The 27261-nt window shown below is 37.2% G+C and overlaps 1 protein-coding gene and 2 non-coding genes across 8 annotated transcripts in view; all 3 read left to right on the plus strand.

The window, feature by feature from the left end:
- The window catches only part of LOC126850609 (probable JmjC domain-containing histone demethylation protein 2C), a 258584-nt gene extending 232038 nt beyond the window's left edge, over positions 1-26546 (plus strand). For 4 of the 6 annotated variants that reach the window (XM_050593756.1, XM_050593760.1, XM_050593757.1 and 1 more), the window contains 9 exons: positions 13627-14031; positions 14253-16535; positions 19080-19302; positions 19809-20215; positions 20346-20550; positions 20957-21105; positions 21321-22770; positions 22899-23154; positions 23288-26546. In XM_050593756.1, coding sequence (XP_050449713.1) covers positions 13627-14031; positions 14253-16535; positions 19080-19302; positions 19809-20215; positions 20346-20550; positions 20957-21105; positions 21321-22770; positions 22899-23154; positions 23288-23606 — 5697 coding nt within the window. In that variant the 3' untranslated portion in view covers positions 23607-26546. The remainder of the gene's footprint in view (positions 1-13626; positions 14032-14252; positions 16536-19079; positions 19303-19808; positions 20216-20345; positions 20551-20956; positions 21106-21320; positions 22771-22898; positions 23155-23287) is intronic. The other 2 variants (XM_050593758.1, XM_050593759.1) reach the window with 2 other exon arrangements.
- Positions 19663-19739, plus strand: LOC126850720 (small nucleolar RNA SNORD36). Its single transcript, XR_007687575.1, has one exon. It is a non-coding gene; the product is annotated as a small nucleolar RNA SNORD36 (small nucleolar RNA).
- LOC126850719 (small nucleolar RNA SNORD36) lies at positions 21169-21251 on the plus strand. The gene has a single exon (XR_007687574.1). It is a non-coding gene; the product is annotated as a small nucleolar RNA SNORD36 (small nucleolar RNA).
- Positions 26547-27261: the final 715 nt, after the last annotated feature.

Raw genomic sequence — 27261 nt, forward strand, 5'->3', positions numbered from 1 at the left:
CTTCTTATCGCGCCTTAGCAACGCATTGTCGGACACTCATAATTAAGGAGCGCGACATTTAATCTCAGGACCCTGCATCACAAATATAAACAATACTCTAATAGCAAAAATTCTCATTAAAATTCTCCATTTAATATTTTATTTTTTTAATAACAAAAATAATTATTATTCTGTTATTAATTATATATACGTTCTATAACAATTAAAATTAGGGTATTGTGCTATTACATTTGTGATGCACGTTCTTGAGACTAATAATAAGTGTCGCGCTCCTTAATTACGAGCGTCCGGCGATGCGTTGCTAAAGCGCAAGCAATAAGAGGAGAGCGTGAGAAATCCGGCTGAAAGTTGCAAGTAAATCTCAACAGTGAGTTGCAACAATGGATTATATCGATAGATAATAATCCAATCGTTGCTATCATTGTGATAGAAAGATAGCAGACTCTTTATTAGACTTTCTAAATAACAAGAAAAGAAGAGAAAGCTAGACAACAAAATAGCTATACCTTGAAATAAGTGAAATAATATATCCACCTCCCTTACAACTTTTCTAACGGATTTTTCGAAATTCTGACCTCACCTTTCCTTTTTCCTTTTCTTCCCTTTCCTGCTCATTTTCTTTTTAAAGCTCCGTATTCACGTGCAGTAATGCTAGAATAGAGCTCGGGTTCTAGTAAGACCCTACGCTGAACGATCATATATGTATAACGGTATTATGTGTTATAGTTACACTTTCAAGTTTTTAATGTTTAGTCGTTTTATCTAAAAAAAAAAAGTGTCACCATTGCGAGTTTCATAAATAAGATTCATAACATCAAAAAAAGTCATGTCCTGCAAGTTTTCCACGTGTTTGTAATCATTTTGATAACTGCGATAACTGCAGCTGTCAAGTAAATATTCGCGTAACGCGGTTAAATGTGTGATTGGTTGTTAATATTTTTATACATTTTTTGTTCAAATGTTTGGTTCGGAAGTAGCCGTTTATTTAACATGAGCAAGGATAATGAGCAACGATATGCTAATGTACATGCTAATAATGTGAAAAAATTGTGCCAAATACAAACTGAAGAATCTCTTCTCAAGCAATATCAAGAACAGAGAAGGCAATTAATTGAATTTGAAGAAAAGTTTCTATCAAAATGGCAACGATTCGGATATTCATCTGCTATCAATCAATACAATCCATCGACGCAACCAACGTGGAAATCGCGGCGTTACCCAAGGAGTTTACTTTGTCAGTTGGTAAGATTATTTTCGACACGGATCATAAAATAAATCTTGTTACTTGGAAAAGCGAGATAAAATTTTAAAATGTTTTTTTTTTCTTTAATAATGCAATCCATATATTCGCGATATTATTGTTCGGTAAGTGCGAAGAATGCGTATCAACGTGCTTCGAAATATAATAGCAGTTTCATTTCGTGGTTCTGTGATCGACCTTGGCAGTTAGCCAAGCTATCGCGGACGGGCGTGACGTGCGTGCAACACATCCGAGATTGGCTAACAATTGCAGAAAACACGTGGGGTGATCGCGTGGAAAGAAGCGAGCAAACTTCTCGTATGAGAAAACTTTGAGAAAATTTGCGTGCTTTTTTAATTTTTTCTCACAGTTGCTGTTCATTGTTGCATGAACTAATCTTCGAGAAGTGAAGAAATTTGCTACAAATATTTCAAAGATTCAGTTCGCGATTCTCTCGCATTATACGTGCTCGAACTTACATATGTCCTACATGGCTATAAGAATTCGAAACAGATTACGGCCTTACGAGGAGAGACACGTACGAGAAACGGAATAGAATGACAAAATATGATAATAAAAACGAGATTTCTCGGCAACTCGAAATTATCTTTTATTGTTAGCGCTTTTTCTTAGAACATTTTACGAGATACGAATAAGAAAGTATAGCCTTTGTAATTATGATCGTTCATAACATTTTTTATTCCGCAGTTGTCTCGAGAAAGTACGGGACACACGCTTCATTGTATATTGCAATGACATGTATTAATTATATAAACCTGATAACGCGACATCTATTTATTATGCAGTTCTGACAGTGCGTGCACACGCGAGACAATATAGTTAATTATATAATGCTTTTTTCCAATTTTCATATCTCTCAATTTTACTCTTACATTTTTAGAGAATCATTTTTCAAATTATACTTTCATGTGCATATTCTACATTGTCTGCTTAAAAAAAAAAAAAAGTATGGCTTGAAGATTGTGTGGGCAAATTTTATGGTAAATGACGCAATTATATTAGCAAAGATAATTAATTATACGGCACGGAAATTAGCTTTCGTGAAAGATAACGAATGGATAGTCGAATATGATATTCATTTTTACATCGAATGGGGAAAAAAGAGGTTGTCGATAGTGATATCAGAGGAAGTTATGCCCGTTTCGATCGCCTCGATCGTTAATGTTGGCGATATCAAAACTTTCACGCTGTTTATCGTCGTCAAAACATCTCAATCCTGTCTGCCTCCTTCATCTTTCTCTCCATTTTCTGCGCGAACATACAAAACAATAATAAATCAGACGAGATTAAAACATCTTCAAAAATAAAAATGATGTTGTTATGACGTCTTTAAAACGTATTTTAGATACATATGACTAATTCTCTGAGAGTTAGATTTTTGATTATTTGTCAATATTTCAGATAAATAAATAACAACCGTAGAAAGATAATTTTTTAAATTTAATAAAATAAATTGAAAATAAAGTATTGTTGGTAAAAAAATCAATACTACTGATGTTTTGCTACAAAATACAGTCGACTATCTACAGATAGGTTGTTTTGATAAGATTATTATATTATTAAGTCTTTGAACAATGTTCAATATTCTTCTTCAAGTTTTCTTTTTTTTTTTAAATATTGGATGTACTCAATTTTATTTCTTCATTCTTTGTCTTCGTTTAAAAATAAGATTATAAGAGCCAATTCATCGTCGCTGATCCATTTATTGTGACTGCTAAACTGTCAACTGTCAACTGATGAACAATTGCCAAAGCAGTCAAAACATACATTTTAATTTGTTGTGTCGATGGATTTGTTATCCCATACATTACGGTCTGTACCGTATAGTCTGACAATGAATCGACCTTAAAAGGAATATTCAGAAGAATGTCTAAGGGTCTTAAGTGTGAGAACGTTGAATTCTGCACCAAAGTGTGTTTTATGACTATGATTTACGTCTGTCATAAATTGTTATGTTACTATGTACTCAGATCTTAAAACTTAAAATGAATTAAGCAAAAGAAGTAAACAATAAACAAAAGAAAAAAACTCAAAATAATGATCTTTTACCTAAAAATACGTTTTCTATAGTTGAACTTGAATGAAAATTATATGGAATCACTTGTAATTTCTATTAATTCGTAATACATGTATAAATTTTTGGTGAGTGAGACGCCCCTCGGTTTGAAGAAAAGAAGATGATTTTAAAGCTCAATTTGTTTGAAGATTTTCTGAAAGAATTTATTGCTAGTTTCAGGCAAAATATTTTCGATCAAATATAAAAAAAAGGCTCTAAAAATATATGTTACAGTAAAAAATTTAAACAATAGAATAGGAAAATAATAGCTGGAAATTAAGACAAATAATTATGTATCTTTTGTAAAAATCAAAATATTTTGATGTCTCAAATTTCTATCTCTTTTCATTGCATTCCGAGCATTTATCACGTACTGCAGAGTAGTAATTGACACGCTCGACAGGAGTAGCGAGAAGAACCTTGTACCATGCAACGTGTATTATGAACTATAAACTATGCAACGCATCCGCAATCGCCTTCCTCTAGGAACGTTCTCTAACCGCGCTCGGAATTTCGACACCTTTCGTTCCCTCGCTTCGTGAATTTGCTCGTCCATGTACCCACGCCTTCTAATTCCGTGCAAAGTTAATTACCGCAACGTCCACATAGATGTATACATTCCGATGTGTGTCTAATACACGTACATAAAAATTACTCGCTCTTCCTCCCGCGGCGCGCTCGTCTCTTTTTCCTTATTGCTAACCGCGCGCACGCATGTGCGTGCAATGCATTCGCGCGTGCATCCCGTACACACATATATACACGCCGACTAGTCTGCCAGTACAGTTATCCGTAATATACGCGAAAGCAAGTCGCGCGTCTTCGTATAAAGGGGTCATACACGCCATCGTACATATGTATACGGTATGATACCATATGTTCCACGATCTACATATATGTATATATGATTATATACATATATATATGCACGATGACGTAATATCGATAGGACGAACACACATATGTGTAGGACGGTGTTGGGCGGATTAGCTCGAGTTACGGATGCACGAACACACACACACACACACACAGATATATATATATATATATATATATATATACACGCATAATGTGCAGCCTCTAATTTGGTTTGATCGCGCGTTAGATGGAGGAGGGGTGAGCCCTTCTCCGGTGCACAGCACGACGAGGTCGAACGTGAATTGGGCGATCCGTTAGATCGGTTAGATATATTCGTTTACGGACGTTTTCCCGGTCGGCGACATCGTCGCGATCGCAAGGTCACATCGTGTGGAGATACCTACATATCCGTCTACTTTTGGCCGTCAAACACACGTGTACACGACGTGTCAAAATGATGCGTGATTTCAACGTAGATTTCCTGTCGGAAACTCGGGTATGTCTCGCGATGATGTCATAAAATAAGTGATAAAAGAAAAAAAAAAGTTTGTTCTACCTGTGTTTATTCCGAGTCTATTCTGTTCCATGATAAATTCTTTCCGAGCAATTAAACGAAAACGCGCAAACGTGTATGAGGTGGTATAATAGCGGCGGATAGAATAAGACGATGATAATAATCATGTGAATTTTTTTTATGTGAAGAGAATAGTTTTACGCGTTACGCGTTTGAAACTCAACAGTATAGATACAGATAAAGGAATGTTAATTTTTAATGACACTAATGAGAACGATAGAAAAAGGAGAATAAGAAAAGGAAGGAAGAATGAGCGGAAGAAATAGATAGAGAAAGGAGAAAAAAGAAACAGACAGATTAATGAGAGAAAGACGGATAAAATAATATCCAACTCTGTCTGCCGATCAATTTATAATCACGTCAATCTTTAATCACGTCCTTGCATCGACAGAACATTTATCTCAGCGTGCATGTGTCATAATGATATGCATGTATCATCATATTATTGATCTCGATTATTTTCTCAGAAATCCCAAGGAGATGAAAGACAAAAGTGTAATCGAAATCGATTTGTTTAGATCGAAGAGTGAACGGAGAAGTTTCCTTTAAACTTATTACAAATCGGAGCAAACAGTCAAATCTTGACCCCATTGTTTTCTACGCGTTGTGCAAACACTTCTCTGTCTCTCTTTTCAAATCTTTTTCCTTTTTTTTTTCTTCTTGCGAATGAGTCAAGATTTTAGGAACAACTCCAAGCGCTATCATAGGAATATCATAGATTCGGGAAGAACGAGACGTTTCGTCCTTTGCCACAGATCAATATCTCAAAATTCAAATCACGCTCTTTATTAACGTATATGTCCAGCATCCTATAATGTCATCTCTCCCCCCCCCTCTCTCTCTCTCTCTTTTTGCAAGTGCATAAATATCTTTTTCTATAAAAGCAAATGTGAACGTGTTTGCTTAGTCATATGCATATAATATAATTTTGTTATCTAGAATTTTTTACTAAATACAAATGTGCAAGAGAGAAATAAGAATTAGAAGGTTTTACGTTTCGTTGGTCGCGATGATACATATTGCGGTGGGAAAACTCGAGTTTCATTCATTACCATTACAAAATTGCCATCTTTCGCTAATTACTCGCGATATATACGGCAGTTAGTGTCGTCGTAATTAAGCGTCCCGAGATCGCGAGGTCAGATACGCAAGATGAATTCTCTTTTACGCTTGTATCCCGCAACTTATACGCAAAAAACTCATACAATAATCGCTCTGTGTACCATTGTGCCCGACGCTGAATAGAGTCGGCACAATAGAAATTCAAAGATCCCGTTAAGCATCCGGCAAATAAGTAGCGCTGTGCGTGTGCGCTGCTTAATGCACACATTATACACGATTCTTCGAAGACTCGCGTTAGTTTATCCTTTATTTACCGGTCACCTGGTATCCCGCATTTTTGTGAATAAAGTCGCGAGAATAATAGATAAGGTTCTCTATCGTGTTTGTAATCGAAATATATAAAATATAATTTCGTGAGATTCGCATTGAGATGGACTTTGTCGCGAGCACGACGACAAGAGCAACGAGGGCATCAAATACCTAATTCAGGAAAGACGATCAGAGATAATCGAGTTTTTGTTGAACAAAGTAGTCTACAGATTTATCACAGAATACGTTTTGAACCTTGATACAAAGCTTACAAAGCACCGTCTGTGGGGACGATAGCCGAGTTCGCGAAGGCGATATAATAGTGGAAGTGTATAATCAGCGTTTCTCGTGTTGCGTATTAAGCACATAGGAAGCCTTCAAGCTTCCTCGGCGGTGTCGTCAGCGGATTTAGCTTCTTACGAATCGCTTGACACAGCTCCTTTCAAGTTTAGCGCGCTGAAAAATGTGTGTTGTGTATAGCGAAAAATTAATAAATTCACCTGCATATTATTTTCAATCGCTACGCGAAAAACAGAGTTGAAATTATTTCTGAATATTGCGTGAAAAAATAAAAAAAATACATCGAGCAAAAATATATTAAGAATTAAGGGTAACTAGAAATTTAATCAAAAATTTAATATTTATTTACACGTTTTCGTATCTTTTAAATGACAAAAATGTATGTCATGATTTCTTGAGTGTTCTAGAAACTCTGAACAAATATACTTTACTATTTATTTAAAAATTAAGGATAATATATACAAAGGTTAATGTGTGTGTGTGTATGTGTACACTTCTTTTAATAAAATGTCTAGAAGATAATTTTTTATCTGAAGCAAATATGTATCTCCAAAATATTTGTAACGATAATATATTTATCGCCGATACGAAACAAGAAAGATTTTTCAAGACTTTATCTTGCTTTTAACAAGTGTCGCATCGTTAAATCGGCCATATAATTACGATTGAGTCCCAAATACTATCTCATCGGTACCTTAACCATAACTTTATTCTCTCGAACATGATTGAAGGCTGAGTAAGACATGACTGAGATGAAAGACATGCACGGTATGTGGCTCTTTTTTTTTCTTTTTCCTTATCGCTTCGACATATGAGTGCCTGCATAGTCATAAAAATAAACCAAATGTGACTCCGATTCTTCGCCGGTCTCTCTTATCGGAAGTTATCTTACCATTATCTGTTTGCTCGCGGCGTAATATTCCCGTCTATAAGACGATAAGATAATACGCGCGTCTTTCTGTGCGGCGCGCTTTTCGCAACGCGCGCAGAAAATTTCCGCGAATCCGGCTGCGTTTTCGATTTCGTTCGCCATCGAGCTTCTTTACGTATTAGCGTGAATTTTGCGCAGTTCAGCAAAATATAATTTGATACCATCTCGAAATTATATATACCGGTCTCAGTTTCTGCCGAGTGTGTATTCTTGAAATCTCCATGACCCGCCCCTCGAGTGGTAATCTCGACCGGAGTATGCATTCTCCTGTGTGGAAAACAGGTATTATTATTATTATTATTTTTTTTTTTTGTAAGATGTAAACTGAGAGCAGAGAAAAATATTTGGAGCTCTAAACTCGATCCGTGGACCTTCGCTCTAATCAAGCTACTCACGCCTCCATATCACAGTATTTTTCCTGCTCGTATATCTAGATAGATAGATTCCACTTTGGAATTTTACATTATATACATATTACAATATATATTAGCATGGAAATAGCGATGTGAAAGTATTTGAAATAATTTACACTGGAAGTTGTTCTCTCTGTACATACGGGACGCCGCAAAAACCGTTCAAGGAAAGAGAGATCTCGGATCTTTCTCAATATATATATATATATATATATATATATATATATATATATATATATATATATATACATATGCAGTTGTGCATTATTTATATATTATTTATCGATACACACATCACGTAGACGGATCACCTCTTCTCATATGCATATACATTATCATATCAATCGGATAATTTTTAATGCCGCGTGGAGAACTTTGTTTATTAAGTATAAATTATTCGACGTGATGAAATCCTCGCTCGCTTCCGTCCGCTTTTCTCTCTTACAAAATCGCCTTCGAATGCCAGAGGTTAATCATAATCCGAGATAACGAATCAACGATGAACGATTTAATAAAATTTTCGCATGTGTCGTGAACCTCAGCGAGCAATCACGGATTATAACATTTATAACGGCACGGATTCTTATGATCGAATATATTTGATATTTGTGCATGATGATTTATCGATCTGTTATTCAGACAATATTATAAATTTATGATTACGATAGCGCGCGTTCTGTTGTCATCGATAAGGCGCGCACATTTATCTTGCCTTCGATTGTTGTTCGCGGCCATCGGTCGTTCGATGACTGATTAAAGTTAGTGACTGATGAAAGTTACTTTCATCATATAATAATGATAGATGCGATTCTTATCGGTTTCGATATAAATAAATCGCGGAGTTCTTAAATTTCCACGTGTAAATTCCACCTCAACTATCGCGATAAAAATTGCCAAATTCCCGACATTTTTTAGAGTAGATTATACACTTACGATGCAATCGTATTTAAAAATCGTTAATCTTATATTTCATATTTTTCTATATTTCTCAATTTTGTGATATATATATAATGATATTCTTGGAAATATGTGTATATCATTTTCAAATATATGAACATTTCCTTTTTTTGCTTTATTTTATTATTAGAAGACTTTGTAAATTGGAAAACTTAAAATTTAAACCTTAAAAAGCTCCTCAGGTATTTTCTTAAGATAGACAAAAATGTCAAAATGAAAAATCGGCACATGTCAAAAAAAGTATGATTTCAGAAAAAATCTACGTCATTCTCTTGAGACGATAATCCATCAATCACATTGTGATTATGGGGAGTATTATTCACAGCAAAGTAATAAATGATATAATAAGTGGTTGTGCCAGAGAAAAGTACGAGGGTGAAATGATGAAAGAAGGGTCGTTTGTCTTGTATATGCATTTGTTTATTTCTGATATGGTGATTTGGATATTTCAAGTACCTCTTCGCTCTGTACACAGACAAGTCTAATTATGCCTTTTATTTTCTTCTTGAATATTTATTCCTTGCTTGTTTGATGCTATAAGAAACGAAAACATGAGAAAAAGGAGCTTGTGCAAAACAAAGATTACTACAAGCACTGTATATTTTAACATTGAAAAATTTTCTTTTGCATCGCACGACACAAATTTTTCTCTTTAATTTTTGTCCACTTCATTTCTTATGCGCAATCGTGAATAATTTAATCGCGATCCGTAATCTATTAATATCAATGTATATTTGCGATCGCTTCAAGGACAGATGCTACTTTCAGATACGCTCGTAAAAGTGAATAATCAATGGAGGCAGTGCCGTTATAATCGTTAATCCCGTACTGTTTGATGAATGTCCTTGATAGCAAAAACCGTACTTTGGTGTGATTCGATAATTATTCCGGCAACGTGTTTGAAATTCGATCACGTTTGTATTTGTAGCGCTTTTCACGACACACACGACACTTTCGACGCGATACGTAAGATCCGTTACACGAGTGTGATGTACGCAATTATTATTGTGTCGATCGTATTACGAGACGATCTAAGCTTTCCTTGGATATGACTCACCCGCGCTATCTGCGTAAAATCATTTCCTCTCTGTAATAATACACGCAATAAAGGCGCGCGCGCGCGATAAGCGGAATAATTGGAGCGATGGCACGTAGGAAGAGAAATTTACGGCGATGTTTTGTGAGAATTGCAAAGAGGCTATGAATGAATTGTCGTTATAACAATTTTAATTATCAATGATAGCAATTAATCAAATATTTATTAAATATGGTTACAATAAAAATTTTATTTCACAGTATTAGAATAGATATATTATCACATATGCATATAATAATGCATACGTAGATGTATAATATATTAATGATAAGAATTGATATAATATTTATATAATATTTATATAATAGACGTGATTGATTGTATGATATATAATTTATATTATACGATTGGACTTAATTATATCACATCCTCAAATAATGAAATAATGAAAATTGGTATATTTTCGAAATAAATCTCGTTGTTGTTGCTCCGATATGTAAAATGTATTTTAGTACAGTGTCTTCGCGATATCAGTGGGATGCTAATATAAATTCACGCGCGCGACGGAAATTAGAAAGTTTTTACAATATGTATTGTATTCTGAATATTCCGCGAATGCGAATGTCTCATGGAACCGCGAATTAGCGCGGTAGTTTCTATGCTGGATTACACAGAGATTACCATTCACCGTAAACGTGACTCGAGCGTTTGCCGTGTCCCACGCATGCGTCTCTGCGATTGAGAAACCTCCTCTTGTGTATCTCCTTTAATGAAAAATAGCGAAAAATCTCCCTTTCGTAAATAATAACGAGATTGCAAGGCGCATATATATATATATATATATATATATATATATATGCGCCTATATGCATAATCTCGTTATTATTTACGAAAGATATATATATATATATATACTTCGTGCGAAGGAGACGGTGAAAAAGCACGCGCCTCGCGTGATAAGTTTATCGGTGCGGGCTTGAGCAGGAGAGAAAGTCAACGAACCAATAGCGAGCGGTACTTGATTGACTCTGAATGGTACGTCGCTTTTATTACGCGCAATCGGTCATAATCCGTCTCCGTTCCTCTCCCTCGTCTCTTTCTCCCCTCCCTCTCCCCCTCCCCCCCCGCGGCGATCCTCGTCTCCGCTCGTTGTCGTCCTACATCATTCACGACACATAACCGGTGGTGTGTTCAAGTATAGTATTAACAAAGCTCCCTGTATGTCGTACTCGAGTATAAGTTGAGAAGAATTAGATTAGTTCAGATGAATTCCCATCATTTGTTAAATTTCGACAAAATTATGAATTTTTACGAATACAAATTTATTATTAACTTAATAAATCTTATAATTTTAAATAATAAATATAAAGAGAGATATATAAGGAGGAAAGGAAGGAGAGATAAAGAAAGTATATATAAAATATTTATAAAATGTAATTTTATAAAAATATAAGTTGCAGTAATCTTTTTAATCTTGTTAATAAAAAACGAGCGTTATAAATAACTACATTCTTGTACGCGAAGCTCTTGCGTATAAATTTTTTTTTATCTAAGCATCTTTGGTAAGAGATGTAACGTGACAGTTCGGATACACATGATAGATATACAGCATATACGTTATATTTGTCAAGTTTTTTTTAAACAGTAAGAAAACTATAGGCTTTTGTATCGTGTTTCGCGTCCATTGTATCTTTTTATACAAGGACACGCATACACACACAAGACGTGCGTGCGCGTAAAGCACGCGATGACGCGAGCAAGAAGGTAAACAGAATGTGGGTTGACATTTACTCGCGTCCCGATTAGCATAATAAACCTTCTTCTTCAGATAGCTTATAATTAGATTCGCAACATGCTCTTGTTCTCGATCTCATCAAATTCTGTCATCCTGCGAGTTTTTTCTTATCTCGAGAGGCATTGAAACAGCCTTGACATGATCCTTACTCGAGAGAAAAGATACGAATTAAATTTTCTTAGAAGGATATTAGCTAATAAGTTTAAATGCATTTATTAAAATAGCGTGAAATCTGTGAAAAATATTTAATAATAGACTAAAGAAATCTCTTATAAAAAGGAAAAAAGGTATCGCGAGTGACGTATCTCTTTTTATACTACTAATTTCTTCAGCTTTCTGCAAATATTAAGGACTAGTGGTGGATACATTTTCAGGGGTGTAATAATTATTATGTTGAAATAAATGCTTTATTTAATAAAAAAAAAATATACAGATTTTAAGTTTGATAAACTAAAAATTGAAGAAATTTTTGCAATTTCACGAATTTAAAAGTATATTGCAACTTCAAAGTAGCTGATGTGTTATTTGGAATTTCGAGTCCGAAGGGAAACAGGAAAACCGTCGACACAATATTTACCGTCTTTCCTCTCGTCAGCTTCAACGATTCGGTTTTACTTGATTACATTAATTTACAGCCTTACAGTCGCTCTTGAAACGAGTTCTGTCAAGTTTAATCGATGAGCGTCAGCAGCGAGCGGAAGTTGTTTGTTTGATCCTCCCGGAGAAGTTACTTAGTTAAACGTTCAAGTTCGTTCGCTAGCTTCGAGAGAGAAGTGTTCTCGAGGCCTTTTATGGTACCGTGGCATTAATGAAGTCAGTCGATCTGAACAATCTCGTGCAACGTTAATCGTGTAAATCTCTCTCTCTCTCTCTCTCTCTCTCTTTATCACGGTAGCACTGTGTCTTAATTCGTTTCTCCTCGACTATTATATCTATGTACGTTTTCCATTAAACTTTCAACGTAACGCGAAATCGCGAAACTTTGCAGATAAATTATTTCTCCATTCATTATAAGTTACGTGTCTGCAAATTTTCGACTCGATGATAAATAATTTTTTTGTATCCTTATTTTTAACTTGTATTTTTTTTTCTATTTTGCGTAGATGCGATACCACTTGTTATAACATGAATGTGTAGTTGCCCGACCGTAATCATGTTTTGTGCACGACGTTACGACACGCGAGAAAAAAAAAACCAGTTTACTCGTTTTATGTTCCTCAGATTAAGCACCACAGTGTGTCATCGACATATGTGGAAAATCCCAGAGAGTTAAAGTGCACTTGATCTGTACCGCAAAAGAAACCGTATGTGTGTCTACTCGTGTATGCTAATAAGACGTAGCGAAGAATCTGAAATAAACACGCGAACGAAACGTGATATCTCGGAAATCACGCAAGCGCGACTTTCCGTTGGGCACATATTTTTTTTTGCAAATGCGCATACATTACGAATCACGATTGGAGGCTACGTCATTAGAATAATGCTCTAAAAATAATTAATGTATGTCTTTTATCGCGCCGCGTACGCTGCTGTTTCGCGAATGAGTAGAATAATAATTACTGCATATGTGTGATATTACTGTGTGCCACGCGTACGTTGGTCTGCGTTTGTCTGTTATTGCCCCGACAATTGAATGACGTCTCGGCCCGACTACGTATCTGCATAACAATAGAACATAATAATAAATGTTGACTTTGGAACATATGTGAGAAATGCAAAATATATAAATGCAAATTTACATTTAGGTTTTTTTTTTAAAATTTGATAGATTATTGACGGTAAAAGTATCTCCAATAAGGGTCATTTTCCTTAAAAAAGATGATCTAATAAACACTATTAATAAGACGCTGCAAAACATCAAAGAATGATGGTGTTATCAGTCTCCTCCCTATCAATTGTATAGTGTCCAAGAAATAAAAATTTGTAAGATATATTGTACGACTTATAGACACTTATAAATATCTCTATCCTCAAAGTTTAACATGAAATATTAGAAAGTTTATTGTAACGAGTATTCTTGAAAAAATCATTAGCGATAAGTGACGAAAGTGATTGGCAGTATTGATTGAAGTAGGTACCTTATGTCCCGCAGAAAAATATGCAGTCTTCGCTACCATCATGGAGTAATTTCTTGCCGGTCGTCCCGCCGCCGACGCATCCGTCAAGCAGGACCCACGGGGCGCCGCCGGGATTGGCAGCGCACGCCGCTGCAAGTCATCGCGGTCATCCTGGTCATCTCGGCGGTACACCTGGCGGAGCGCCCGCCGCCGCCGTCACCACGCATCCCGTAAACGTGGTGCAGCAGCAGCGGGAGCGCGAGGAATACGAAAAGACCGCGCGAGAGATGAGAGAAATCCGTGAGCGAGAGAATCTGGCAGCTGAAAGGCAAGTCCAGCGTCAGGTCGATGCAACAAGGGATCACATCGCCGCGCAACAAAGAGCCGCTTACTACGCGGCTACGGCGTCGCCGGCTCAACAGGTACGTTTTTATGTCGTATATAGATATAACATTGTATATATATTTTCCTCATATATTCTCCTAATTAAGTCTATTATAATAATAAAATAAACATTCAAATTACTCATCTGTTTCGAAATGCAACGCTAATTATTTTGTGATAAACGATTAATTTACTATAAATTGTGTTACTATTAATTTACTGTAAATACATTTTTTTATTGATAAATATTTTGTTTCAGGTCTCTCGACCTTTGAGCGTGCCCGGAAAAGTCGAGTATCCGCCTCCGCCGGCGCACACGCGGACGTCGAAATCATCGTTGCCAGTCGGTGCTCTTCACGAGAAACCGTCGGTAGTGGGCCCGTCGCTACCGAAAGCCGAGCCGAACGTGAATCTATTCAATTATTCATCGACGTATCAACCGTCCTGTCCGCCGTACCTACACGACCTCAAGATTCAGAACGAGCTACGGCAGCCGCCACCAAAGTCTCTGCCGGGGAAGAGCGGGATGGCCGGCGATCTCGATAGGGACCATCACGGTAGAGAGGTGCTGCAGAATCCACCGTCTCTGCTATCGGATCATAAAAGCTCGGTGATTGTGAAGAACGAGGGCAGGGAGTTGGCGAAAGCACCGACACCGCAACAGCACTCGTCCAGCTCGAGAGGTTACTTGAGCCTCCAATCGGTGGCGCCGCAACATAAGTCATCGGCGTACGAGGCGTACAGGAGTCCGACGCAGAGCCCTCATCATCTGCATCCTGCGCACTTGGACGGTCTACAGGCGGCGAAGAGCATCGCTTCATCGGGCAGCCATCACCGGGGTAGTAGCGGCGCACCGACGATGACGACGCAGCAACTGCCGAGTCCGCATGGCCATGCACCACCGCCCCCGGCGCCACCTGAACCGCGTCTGCATCCACATAATCCTCGTCAGTCTCCACATGCTCCGCCGCCGCAGCATCCACATCAACCGCCCCCGCCACCGCATCCCTCGCCACCTGAACCGCGCTATCTTAACAGGCCGGAACCAGCGGGTCTGCCGTACGGCGCAGCCAAGTCTACGTATTCATATCCACATCCGCCCACGGCCTCGCCGACGCCCTCGTCACATTACGCCACGCCGCCGCCAGCCGGCTCCAAGCCGAAAGTCAGCAGCCCGGCGCCGCCGCACATTTACGGCAAGCCTAATTCTGGTATTATGACCGGTACGCCGGTCTGCCGTGCCTCCGAGCCGCCCGTCGCCGCGCCGATACCGTTGACCTCGAAGGCCGGCAGCTCGCCTTACCAGCAAGTGCCTCATCATCACGGGGCGCCACCGCCGCCGCTGCCACCGCCCGCGCATAGCCGGGTTTATGACAGTCGTTTCGTTAGCTCGTTGGCGAGCGCGAAACTGCCGCCGCCGCCGTTGCATGGTTCGCCACCAACGGCTGCCTCGGCGCCGCTTTCGAGGCCGATTGCCCATCCCGCTCATCCTGCGCATCTCAGCGCTAGTCCGCACCAGCAGCCTGGTCAGACGCTGCAGCACGCGCAGTCCCAGATCACTACGGCCTTCCAGACGCAACCGCTCGATCTCGGTGTAGAGAGGTCGACCTCACCCAAGAGAAAAGCGCCGACGCCATTGTTATGCGACAATGCCAGTGGTCAGCCGGTCTCGTTGGAAATTTGTAAGAAGAGAAGAACTGAGGAACCGCAACCATTGTCCTTGCAGTGCGTCGGCCAACCTGTTCTATCTAGGGTGAGCGAGCCTAGTCCGCTCATTGCTTCGGCCGCCACGTCCATCACCACGGTTGTCAACACCGCGGCGTTGTTGGCACAGTCGAACAGTCAAACGACGCAAGAGCAACGCACGGTGACGGCAGTGAGTCCGGCGCCGGGTACCGCCAGCGGCGATGGCTCCACGCGACCAGCCAGCACCGGCAGCGTGTGCTCACTGAATCCAGCGCCATTGAGCGCGGCACCGAGCCCAGCACCCATACCCAGTCCGGCGCCATCCACAGCGCCCAGCCCAGCGCCCAGCGCGCCCGGTACTCCCGCCAAAGTAAACCCTAGCACAGGCGCGGACAGCGAAAAGTCCAACAGTCCGGCGCCGAGACCACCCAGCAGTACTAGCTACCCGGGGCATAAGTTGAAGAAGGCATGGCTGCAGAGACACTCGAGATGCGAGGACGGCACCGAGAATACCACCAATATGGTCAGCAGTGTCACGTTACCATTGAATATCTCTCGAGAGACGCCATCGTCAAACAGCAAGGATCGCGACAGTAGCAACGCGTCGAATGTGAATGCGAACAACAGCAGTGCACCGACCACTTGCTTACCCAGCGCGGTCAATTCGATTCACAATATTGGCAGCATGGCAGTGAACAGCATCAATAAGAGCAAGGTCACCGGTAAGAGCGGCCGGAAACCGGCGAATAAAGAGTCATTGAATGGTCATGCTACGGATACCAGCAAGACCCCACAGGAAGACTCGTCCAGCAGCGACCCGGAGAGGAAGTCGCCGCCCAAACGAAAGCCACCCAAGGTATCTATCTATACAGATCATTTAGGGTTGTCGTGATTGTTGATGAAAATTACTCTTCTTCGTAATTTGCATATTATATTGTGTGCTGCTACCCTATAGTACTTGCTTGCTTAGTTTGTCAAAAAACTGTCATCAAAACTCTTTTATCCATAATTTAAAATGCATGTTTTATGATAATAAATATGCAGTGATAAGGCACGAAAGTGCTTTGTTGTCGAACATAAGATATTATTAAATTTTATTTTTAATTGATTAAAAAATAGTTGATTTTTGAGGAAGTGTCTGTTACTGTATAAATGTACAAGTTAGATCTGAATATATTTACATATATTTACATATTGTTGACACATCAAATTTCTAAAAAATATATATATATATATATATATATATATATATATATATATATTTATATTAATTCAATTATATTTTATATATTTCCTCGATAATTTGTCTTAATATATGAAATGTAATATTTTTGAGAAATTTATTTCAGAGAATGTTTTCTTACATATTACTTCTTTGTTGCGAATAAACTTTTTATAAAGGATTATTTGAATAATCGCGAGTATGAAATTTACTGGAATGTACTTAGCATTAATCATTTGTTTAATAATTTCTTGAAATTGATGAAATTCATATTTATGAGTTGTATCAACAACATACTTTTAAGCAATAAATCTTGAGTAGAAATCATAGAAGCATGAATAAACAGTAGCTTTATTTGCTATGCTGAAGTTCTTACATTACAACTGTGGTAAGATATTTTTGATCATCAAAAATTTCTGCATTTTATAATTAAAGGAAAAAAATATTTAACATTTTGCATTATGATAGAAAAAAAGAAAATATGTTATATGATTCAAGCATGCGTATTCTTTTTTTATAAATTTTATTCTCATTTATTATCAACACAGGATTAAATTCGCAATTAAAATATCATGTTATATTAACTCAGATTTCTCTAAACATTTCTGTTATATTGTATCGAATAATTTTTAAAATAATATTTTAATAGAGAATATTCAGGAGGAAGAAAATTTTACGTTTTTTGGAAAATTCCGAAATTTAATTTTTATAAATACATATTTTTAGTGTGTGTGTGTGTGTGTGTGTGTGTGTGTTTTTTGTCTTTTTAGTTTTTTTTTTTTTTTGCATACTTCGCCAATCTATACTTGATATTTATATATTATGATAAAGTATGTTTTATACTGCTTTAAATTTTTTAAAATTACCGCCATTTTCTTCAAACAGTAATTTCCGGGTTAACGCACGATGCAATAAACTAATGATAAGTTTAAACGTGCGCATAGAAGGCGCCATTTTCCTACGCAAGGCTTCAGACGTATTGTATGAATCATACTTGTAACGGATATAACGAACACAATACACGGTTACTCGAGCGTTACCTCGCTTGTCGCTTTAAATTATTAATGAATTAGTTGTCAATTGCGTGATTCAACGTTCAACATTATTCGCGAATGAACAAATTCTCCATGGAGAAATATCATAGTGGGGTAAATATATTTTTATTGTTTATTATTTTTTCCATCGACGATCGCAACCTAACCTCGATTCTTGCAAAGTGGTTAGGAAAATCGCAGAGTGATGTTGATTTCAACGGAGATTTTATTATGGAACTGCAATCGAATGAAATTGTAACAATTTTTGATTGAACTATCAAATAAGGAAAACAAACGCTTTGAAAAAAAGTAATTTTATTGTATTTTATACGTGAAATTTTATGTATCAAAGAAAATAAGAGAAAGAGAACACGTGTCGAAGATAAAAATATAAATTGAAAGATAGTTTGTTTTAATTTCTACCTAGAAAATCTTTGCTTTTATTAATACTTAAAAATGTAAAAATTTACATTCACTATATTATGAACGAATAAATTTATCTGAATTGAATATATATTAATGTAATGTTATATATGTGATGGATGTTTAAATTATTTTGCATTGTGATAGTGTAATATAATTTTTAACTTTGCTTATATATTTGGAATTATATGTGATATAATACAAAGTATTACATATTTAAGATTTAGAGAATCAACAAATTTTCCATTCTAAGAAATAATACCATGATAATATAATACTTTTTAATGTTGCTATGTAATTTAAAAAATCTTACAGTTATATTAATTTTATTTTTGAACACTTACGAAGACAAAGATTGTTCAATAGCAATTATAAATTGAAACTATCTTTTGAAACAAGTTTTTGTTTTTCTTCAACATACATTCAATTCTTTTTCATTTTTTTTGTATCGTGTGGAATTTTGTAATAGGTGGATATTATAAATAAATAGATTGTCGACTGATAGATAAATGTTACGACATGTGATAACTGCTAGTCTTAAGTTTTTGTCTGTAGTAGCATTACATAATTTTTAACTTTGCTTAGATTTGAATAGATTTTTGGATTTTATGTGCCGAATGGTAGTGCCGGAGCAGTAGTGTGAGCAGTTAGTAGCTTCGGCTAGTAGATGCGGCAAGAGCATGAACTTCCTGACTACTTAATAATCTATGCCCTGTGGTAGGTAAAACGAAAGAAGGGCGCCGCACGAAGGCAACAAACGGCCGCGGAAGATCAGCGGAGACGAAAAGAGGAGAAACAAGGCGGCGGAGCTGCTGCAGGCAGTGAATCTAGCAACGAGAGTGAGGCGGGTTCTGCCAGTGACACCAGTGAGCAGTTGAGCACCATTCAACCTGCTTCGAGGGTTCGACATACTACGGCCAATTCCAACAATTCCTCGGGAAACGGTTAGTTGATGTAGCTTCTTAAATGGACTTCCCATCAGGTGAACTAACTATTCACTTGCAGGGTAAGTGATGCGTGTTCCATGATCGTACAATTATTTCTCTCTTTAGAGCTGTACGAGAACTCAAGAGAATCAAGAGTGATTGACAGATTGAATTTTGCTTGATTTGTGATCTTTGCTAGAAGAAAAAGTTTGTAGAAAAGTTTGTAAAAGAACTCTTGGATCTTTTACGTTTTCTTTGAGTTCACCATGTTTAAATTTTTATATGATCTCACGCACTTACCCTGATCCCCAATTACATCGTTACATTAATATATTTATCTATATATATATATATACTCTATCTATTTTTTAAAATAACATATACATGATGACAATATAAAATAATTGATAACATTGTGATGCATTATTATTATGAGCTTTTTAACACTGAATTGCACTAAATACACGATTTAGAGCGACGATTTAGATTTTTTGATAAAGTTAGATATATGATTTATTATGCAGGAAATAACAAGGAACCTAGGAAACGTGGTAGAAGACCAAAGACTACGAAAGGCAATGAGGTCGGAAGCGAAGATCAACAGCCTCGTCAGAAGAAGGAACGTAGAGACGACAGTACGAGTGGTAACAATGGGCCGGGCGGAAGTGGCGGACGAGGCGATCCCTTTCGTAAACCACCGATATCGCAGTTGAAAAAAACTGGAGAGAGTTGGCTACAGGATGGCGCTTGTTTTGAGGTGGCTCCAAAGCTGGCCAAGTGCCGCGAGTGCCGATGGACGCCGCATCAGCGCTCCAAGAACCTTCCTCAAAATATCTTCTGCAGATTTTACGCGTTTCGCAGACTGCGTTATACCAAAAATGGACAATTGGCTATAGCGGGATTTAGTGATCCACACAAGGATGCATCCGAGGTAAATTATCTTTGCAAAATAATTAATGTATGTGACTAATCATGATAATTGCACTTAATTTGTAACGATTTTACAATTTCAATTTAAAATTCATGCTTCTCATGCAAGAACTATTGTTACAATGTTACAGGAAGATCTTCGATTATGGTTACCAGGAAAGGACAATCAAGAGACAACAGGAAAGGATGACAAAGTCGAGAAAAACGAGAAAGACAAAGGGGACCGAGAAGACTTAGATTTAGAAACGGCTCATCGGCTGCTTCGACAAGTTGGTGATCAGTTTTGTGATCTTTTACATCAAGAGAAAGACGCTCTTCAAGAACATATGGCTGAAGGTAAATTTTTTAAAAAAACGCATCTTTGAATTAATTCTTTTATGTTTTTCATATTAATATATTAACGCAAATATCATACATACAATCGATAAATAAATTGCATGTATTAATAAAATCTCGATTTGTTAAAATTAATGTTATCAATATTTTAAACGTTTATTTGTTCACTTATTTGATCTTTCATACATTATTCTATTTTTGCCATTTTATATTTCATGTAAAATATATGATCACGAAATAAGAGCAAAATACAATTTGCAATTTTAATTTGATATTTATTTTTGCACTTATTATTTGCAAATTTATAAATAATTATTTAAATGTTAAGCTGCATGTTTGCTTGCATAATTTCTTTTGTTCGCATGTTTTAACGCTTTGCGCATCGATTATGGTTACCTTTTGACAGCGAGTTCGGGGGTTGTAGACGGAACAGTAGCGTGGAAACGAGTAATCCAAGGTGTTCGAGAGATGTGCGATGTGTGTGAGACTACCTTATTCAACTATCATTGGGCCTGCGGCAAATGTGGTTTCGTCGTGTGCATCGATTGTTACAAGGTAAGATATGTTAAATATATACATATATATATATATATTTTTTTCTTTTTTTAATTAAATATAAACTAAATGATGACAGCATTAATTTAATTGATATTATTGTGATATTGCTATAATATTTACCGAGCTTTTTAACACTGATGTTAATGTAAAGATCTTCGCTGATCTTTCTTTTCTAAAGACAAAATATATTAGTAGAAATGTTAATATTTTAGGGACGTAAAAATGGAACGATCAAGATCTGGGGCGAGAGTGGAAAAGACAGGGACGAATTCTCATGGCTTCTATGCACGAATAGACAAGCGCACGAACCGGAACGGCTCATGCTTACGCAAATCATCGCTGGAGACAGTCTTCTGCGGTTGGGCCAACGTCTACATGAGTGTCGTACGGAATGGGGAATCGCTCAACATTGTGCTTGTTCTCTCGTAACCTCGTCACAGCCCAACGAGATCCTTCGAAATTTAATCAAGGGCGATACCGTGCCTGTTCTTAATGGAAATGTAAAGCAGGAGGTGAAGGAAGAAAAGAAGGTAAATGAATCTAACGGTGCATCGGACAGCAAGACCAACGGCGAAGATAAAAACTCGCCATTGAACTGGTTGGCGGATGTAGCCTTACAGAATCAGGATAAAAATGAGAGCGGCTCGAGTTCGGACTCGGACGAGGATCGCGAGGGTAACTACTCGACATTGCGTGAGTTGCTCATCAGGCCGTCGCACAAATCAAATGGTAGCGGCGGATCCAGATCGAATTCGCCAACGACCAACTCAGGCGGTAGTGTAAACACTATCAACGTGGCCGGCAACAACGCTTCGCAAAATAATGTTACCAAGTCCGGCAAAAAATCAAAGATGGATACGCTTGATGAGGTAATATCTAGTGTGATTGAACATAGCGTGAAAAAGGAAAGAGGTAACGGTCTGGATGATGAGAAACCACGAGTGTTGAAGTATTTTGTGCGACGCTACAAGTGGACGCAACGCGGCCGAGAGCCATTACCAATCAGAATTATGACATTGACGGAGAGTAAGAGCCTCTATCCGGATGTTCCACACTCCTGGCTCTGCAATGGCAAATTATTGAGGTTAAACGATCCGAATAATCCCAACAACTACAGAATATTCCAGGATCAATGGAAGCGAGGACAGCCGGTAATCGTATCGGACGTTTCAAAGGCGCTGGACATGAATCTTTGGCATCCGGATTCGTTTGCCCGCGACTTTGGCGATGAGAAGAATGATCTCATTAACTGTATGACCGGCAATTTAGTGCCCAATCAACCAATGCGCAAGTTCTGGGAGGGATTCGAGAACTTCTCCAAACGGCTAAAAGACGAACGAGGGAATCCTATGCTGTTGAAACTGAAGGATTGGCCACCTGGCGAGGATTTTGCTGAGTTACTGCCGTCGAGATTCACAGATTTAATGAAGGTTCTTCCATTATCCGAATATACGCATAGGAATGGTAGACTTAATCTGGCGAGTCGTCTGCCAAATTGTTTTGTGAGACCGGATCTGGGCCCGAAAATGTACAATGCTTATGGTTCTGCTCTTCATCCTAGCAAAGGTACGACAAACCTTCATCTCGATATCTCGGACGCCGTGAATGTCATGGTATACGTAGGAATTCCGAAGGATGCTGATAGCGACGAACACATTAAAGGTATGTACTTAAGTTTTGAGTTTAATTACGCATGACTAATCATGAGATTGCATTTGTCAAATATCACTGTTGTCAAAATGATCATCGATCTTTTAAAATTAATCATTACATAACATTTATTGTTATAGAAGCATTGAAAGCAATAGACGAAGCAGGCTGTGATGTTCTGACGCGTCGACGGGCTCGTGATCCTAACGAGGCACCCGGTGCATTATGGCATATTTATGCAGCACGCGATGCGGACAAAATTCGAGATCTTCTGAATGCTGTTGCCTTAGAACGCGGAGCTCGTTTGGAACCGCATCATGATCCCATACATGATCAAAGTTGTTACCTGGATGGATCATTGCGCGAACGATTGTATCGAGAATACGGTGTCGAAGGGTAAGTGTAATTTTTCACAAAATCCATAATCTTGTAAATGAAATAATTTTCGAAAGAGTTTACCGCGATGTCACTTGTGTAACTATTTTATGAATTTAAAAGTTATACTTGAAACAATATTAAATATTTGCAGATACGCCATCGTTCAATGTCTAGGCGATGCAGTGTTTGTCCCAGCCGGTGCACCGCATCAAGTTCGTAATCTTCACAACTGCATAAAGGTAGCCGAGGATTTTGTTTCGCCAGAAAATGTTTCGCATTGCTTCCACTTGACCCAAGAGTTTCGTGCATTATCGGACACGCATACTAACCACGAAGACAAACTCCAGATAAAGAACATCATTTATCACGCCGTGAAGGATTCTCTAACTGTCTTGGCCAACGTTAAAGAGGAAACTATAACCAAGCTCGCCAAGGCCAACAATGAGACAAAGATAAAAGAAGAGACTTAGCCGTAAGTTCTTTGGTGCGATCGTAAGATCTTTTGACAATTCCCTTGATCGGGTCTCGTCGTGCGAGCGAGATTAATCGTAGCCGGCACTCCCAAACACAGCAAAGCTGACGAAAACGGGAGAATTTGCAGAAGCGGATCCGTCCTCGCCACTTAAAGATCATTGAGGAAGTGCGAGGATTTGTTGTGATATATACATACATACATATATAAATACAAATATATAATAATGTTAATAAAATTTTTTTTTTAATCTGGAAGAGTTATTTGAGTTACGATATTGGTTGAGCCAATGAACATTAGTTATTATATATGTACATTGTTTCATTTGAATTTTCTTATATACACAAATTTTTTTTTTTCTTTTTTTTTGTTCTCCCACGTTTTCTCCCTTGAGAGAAAAGCTCGCGAACATGAAGTTCGACGAGCTGTATTATGTGAGTAAAAAAAAAAAAAATAATCGTGAGCCGGATTGCGCATAAATAAAACGCCGCGTCCATTACTTGTGATACCAGACGGACTTTGAATCGTATACATTATTTGTAATTAATTATATCGTGCCTGTATCCAACACACACTGTCTATATTATATAAATGTAGATAATTGTGAAATACTGTGTATGAATTTTTGTGTATGAATTTTACTAGCAACTACCAGAGAGAGAGGGAGACAGGAAGAAAAAAAAAGGGGTTGTCTAGAAGTACCTTTGTGCAATTAGATGTCCGATCACATATTATTATATAGCTGGATCAGAGCTATAACTGTGGATCCATTTAATCGTGTGCTCTGGTGATCTGGTGCTTTCGGTATTTGATTAAAGTCCCGGCCAGAGATAGCCGATACGTATTCGCGTTTAAATCTCTTATGTTCCACGCGATAAGGGCATAAGGATAAAAACACTGCCTAAACTAATCGGTTCAACGATAATGGAAGAGGGAAACCTTTTCACACATTTAGTAATTAATTTGTATCGTTCGCGTTCGACCTTCTTTAGAGGCATATTGTTTTCCAATGGCGACATATGTATCGGTTATGTAAGCGGCGGGGTATTGCTACAAGTTTGTGTGTCACTTTGAGTAGAAGACATCAAAACGAGAGAAAGAATACAATAATTTCTTCGATATTAACTTTTCGAGATATAATGGCGGATATGTGAAACAGATCGTTGAATTGTATGTTTTATTGCTGTCGTGACCCAGTGACTACCCGGCGTGTAATGTAAACGGGGATATTGATAAGATGAATATGTTATTTTTGTCAAAGCGTATACAAATCGACAAAAGACAGCGATAAGGTAATTATATTGTAACGATACGCTGAGATGCTAAACAAATAAGAAAACATTTGCAGTAACATTAAAAAAAATAAATAAAAAGGATAACGACTTTTTGAAGTGCCAATGTTGAACGACGTAGGACATTTAAGTGTACGCGCGTTTGTGTAAGCGTATATGCGTAAGTAGAAAAAAGAAAAACAAGCAGCACAGTACAGAAAAGAAAAGAAAAATAATTAGTCATACGAAATTTGCAGAGATGACAGGCCGAGTTTCTATCATTTCAATAATAATAGTTTACGCGAATGACACGAAATATTTCCGATTATTCGCATTATCATTAACGATTTGAAAATTGCTGTCGTTTCTGTTTTATTTCGCGGAATTTGTTTTCTAGCGCGAATGAATCATGATGAGGGAACGTTTCCGATATATTTGCGATCATAATTTATGTGACGTGATAATTATAATAAGACAGCAATTCTCGGTTCGAGTATAATGTATATTGTCGAGAATGCGCGATTTACGCGCATTGATCGATCATCAATTTATTATACAGCTGGTATAATTAACACGAGTGTGTAAACAAAAGGAATGAACAGAAAAAAAAGAAAAGAATAAAAATATATCACTGGCATCCTAAAATCCGCAAGTTCTTTGATCTCAACATTCGTCTAGCATACAACGACTTGATTAAATAATATTTAACGAATAAATTTTTAAATATCTTAGTGTCGATAAGTAATGAGAATATAAGAATTGTGTAAACTACAAACAACAACAAAAGTACTAACTTCACAATGGCAGTGTATAAAGTTTTAGGAAGACGTATTTCCGTGTATTATTGCTGCAGACGAGACGCTATTGTTTGTTCTCTTGCTACGTGTATGTACATACATTTATATATATATATACATCAGTATATGTATACAGATATAAATACGAAAAAGAGGAAGGAAGAGTTTAGGACTTGTAATGATAAGGAAATATACACACACACACACACACACACAATCTTTACGAAACACGAAAAAAAATTACATCTTATACACACGCGTAGATAGATAGTTTATTATGCCATTATATAATTATTATATATTATCATATTACGATTAATTATTACGGAAAATACGATATTTAAATGTTGCTAAATATATGCCGAAAGGAGTACGAGCACGAGCGCGCGAGTGTAAATGGTCAAAAAAAAAAAAGAAGAAAAAAAAAGAAATCGGAACAGAAAGAGTTAACGATGCTTAAACGAGCGAGGAAAAGAGACAGAATGAATGTGCGCGGGTGAGAGAGTGAGAGTGAGAGGGAAGGAGGGAGGGAAAAAAGAAGAGGTTGCGTGTGCATGTATGATGATCCAGTGAAAATGTGACAGATTGAGAGAGCATGGGGCCGTGCATTGGGGGCGGAGTCGAATGGATAGTATAACAATGTACAGACCTTCAAATCCTATACGAGATATATATATCCATCCCCGAAAAAAGTTCCATCTTACCTATTTACCATTTACCTATACTACTTTTTCCTCCCTCCTATCAATCACCGGTCGCCCCCAGTCATAGCAGTTATGAACCGCGGGCCGGCAGGTCTGAGTATAATTTTTTGTACTGTGTAAATGTAAGAACATACGTTTGAATAAGAAAAATGTTTATATTACGAAACGCCCGGCGTTGGATCATTGCGTCTATCAACCCTCGAGTAAATGTTCATCCGTAAGATGGATGGGTGAGTTTTACAGTGTTTCTTGTAATAAGTAATTCCTTTTTCATAAAAATGCAAAAGAAAATTTGAGCGTATTTTTAAATATCGATTATCTATTAATTAAATTTAATTGAGAGAGTTAAGAGAGATGTTGCGAAATTCTGTTAAATCCATTAGATAAATGATTTGAAATCTTGATAAATGAAAATTTTTCAATTTAAATTTTTCAAGCTTAACTTGCTTATAAATTTTTATTTTAACCAATATAAAATATTTTTTTTATAAAATATAAATTATTGTCTCAACATTAAAAGCCATTTTTTCAAACTTTTTTATAAAATATCTATCTATCGTATTCTATAAAAATATGCTTAATTATATCTTTATGGAAAAATAAAATTTTCAAATTTTGTAATAGTGAGATTAATGAAATATATACAAATGAAGAATTAATCTTCGTCCTTGCAAATATATATATGAAAAAATATATATATATGAAAGAATATAAAATCATAGATTTCAATCAAATTCAAACAGATTTAATTATAAATATCTTTATTCGATAAAGTGGCCGTGATAATGGATAATTTTGTTGAATAATGGAACTCAATTTTGCAACATAATCATATAAATTAAGTTCGTATATCGAATGAAAATGATATACTATAATTTAAT

Source organism: Cataglyphis hispanica, chromosome 6, assembly GCF_021464435.1.
Source record: "Cataglyphis hispanica isolate Lineage 1 chromosome 6, ULB_Chis1_1.0, whole genome shotgun sequence".
NCBI lineage: Eukaryota > Metazoa > Arthropoda > Insecta > Hymenoptera > Formicidae > Cataglyphis > Cataglyphis hispanica.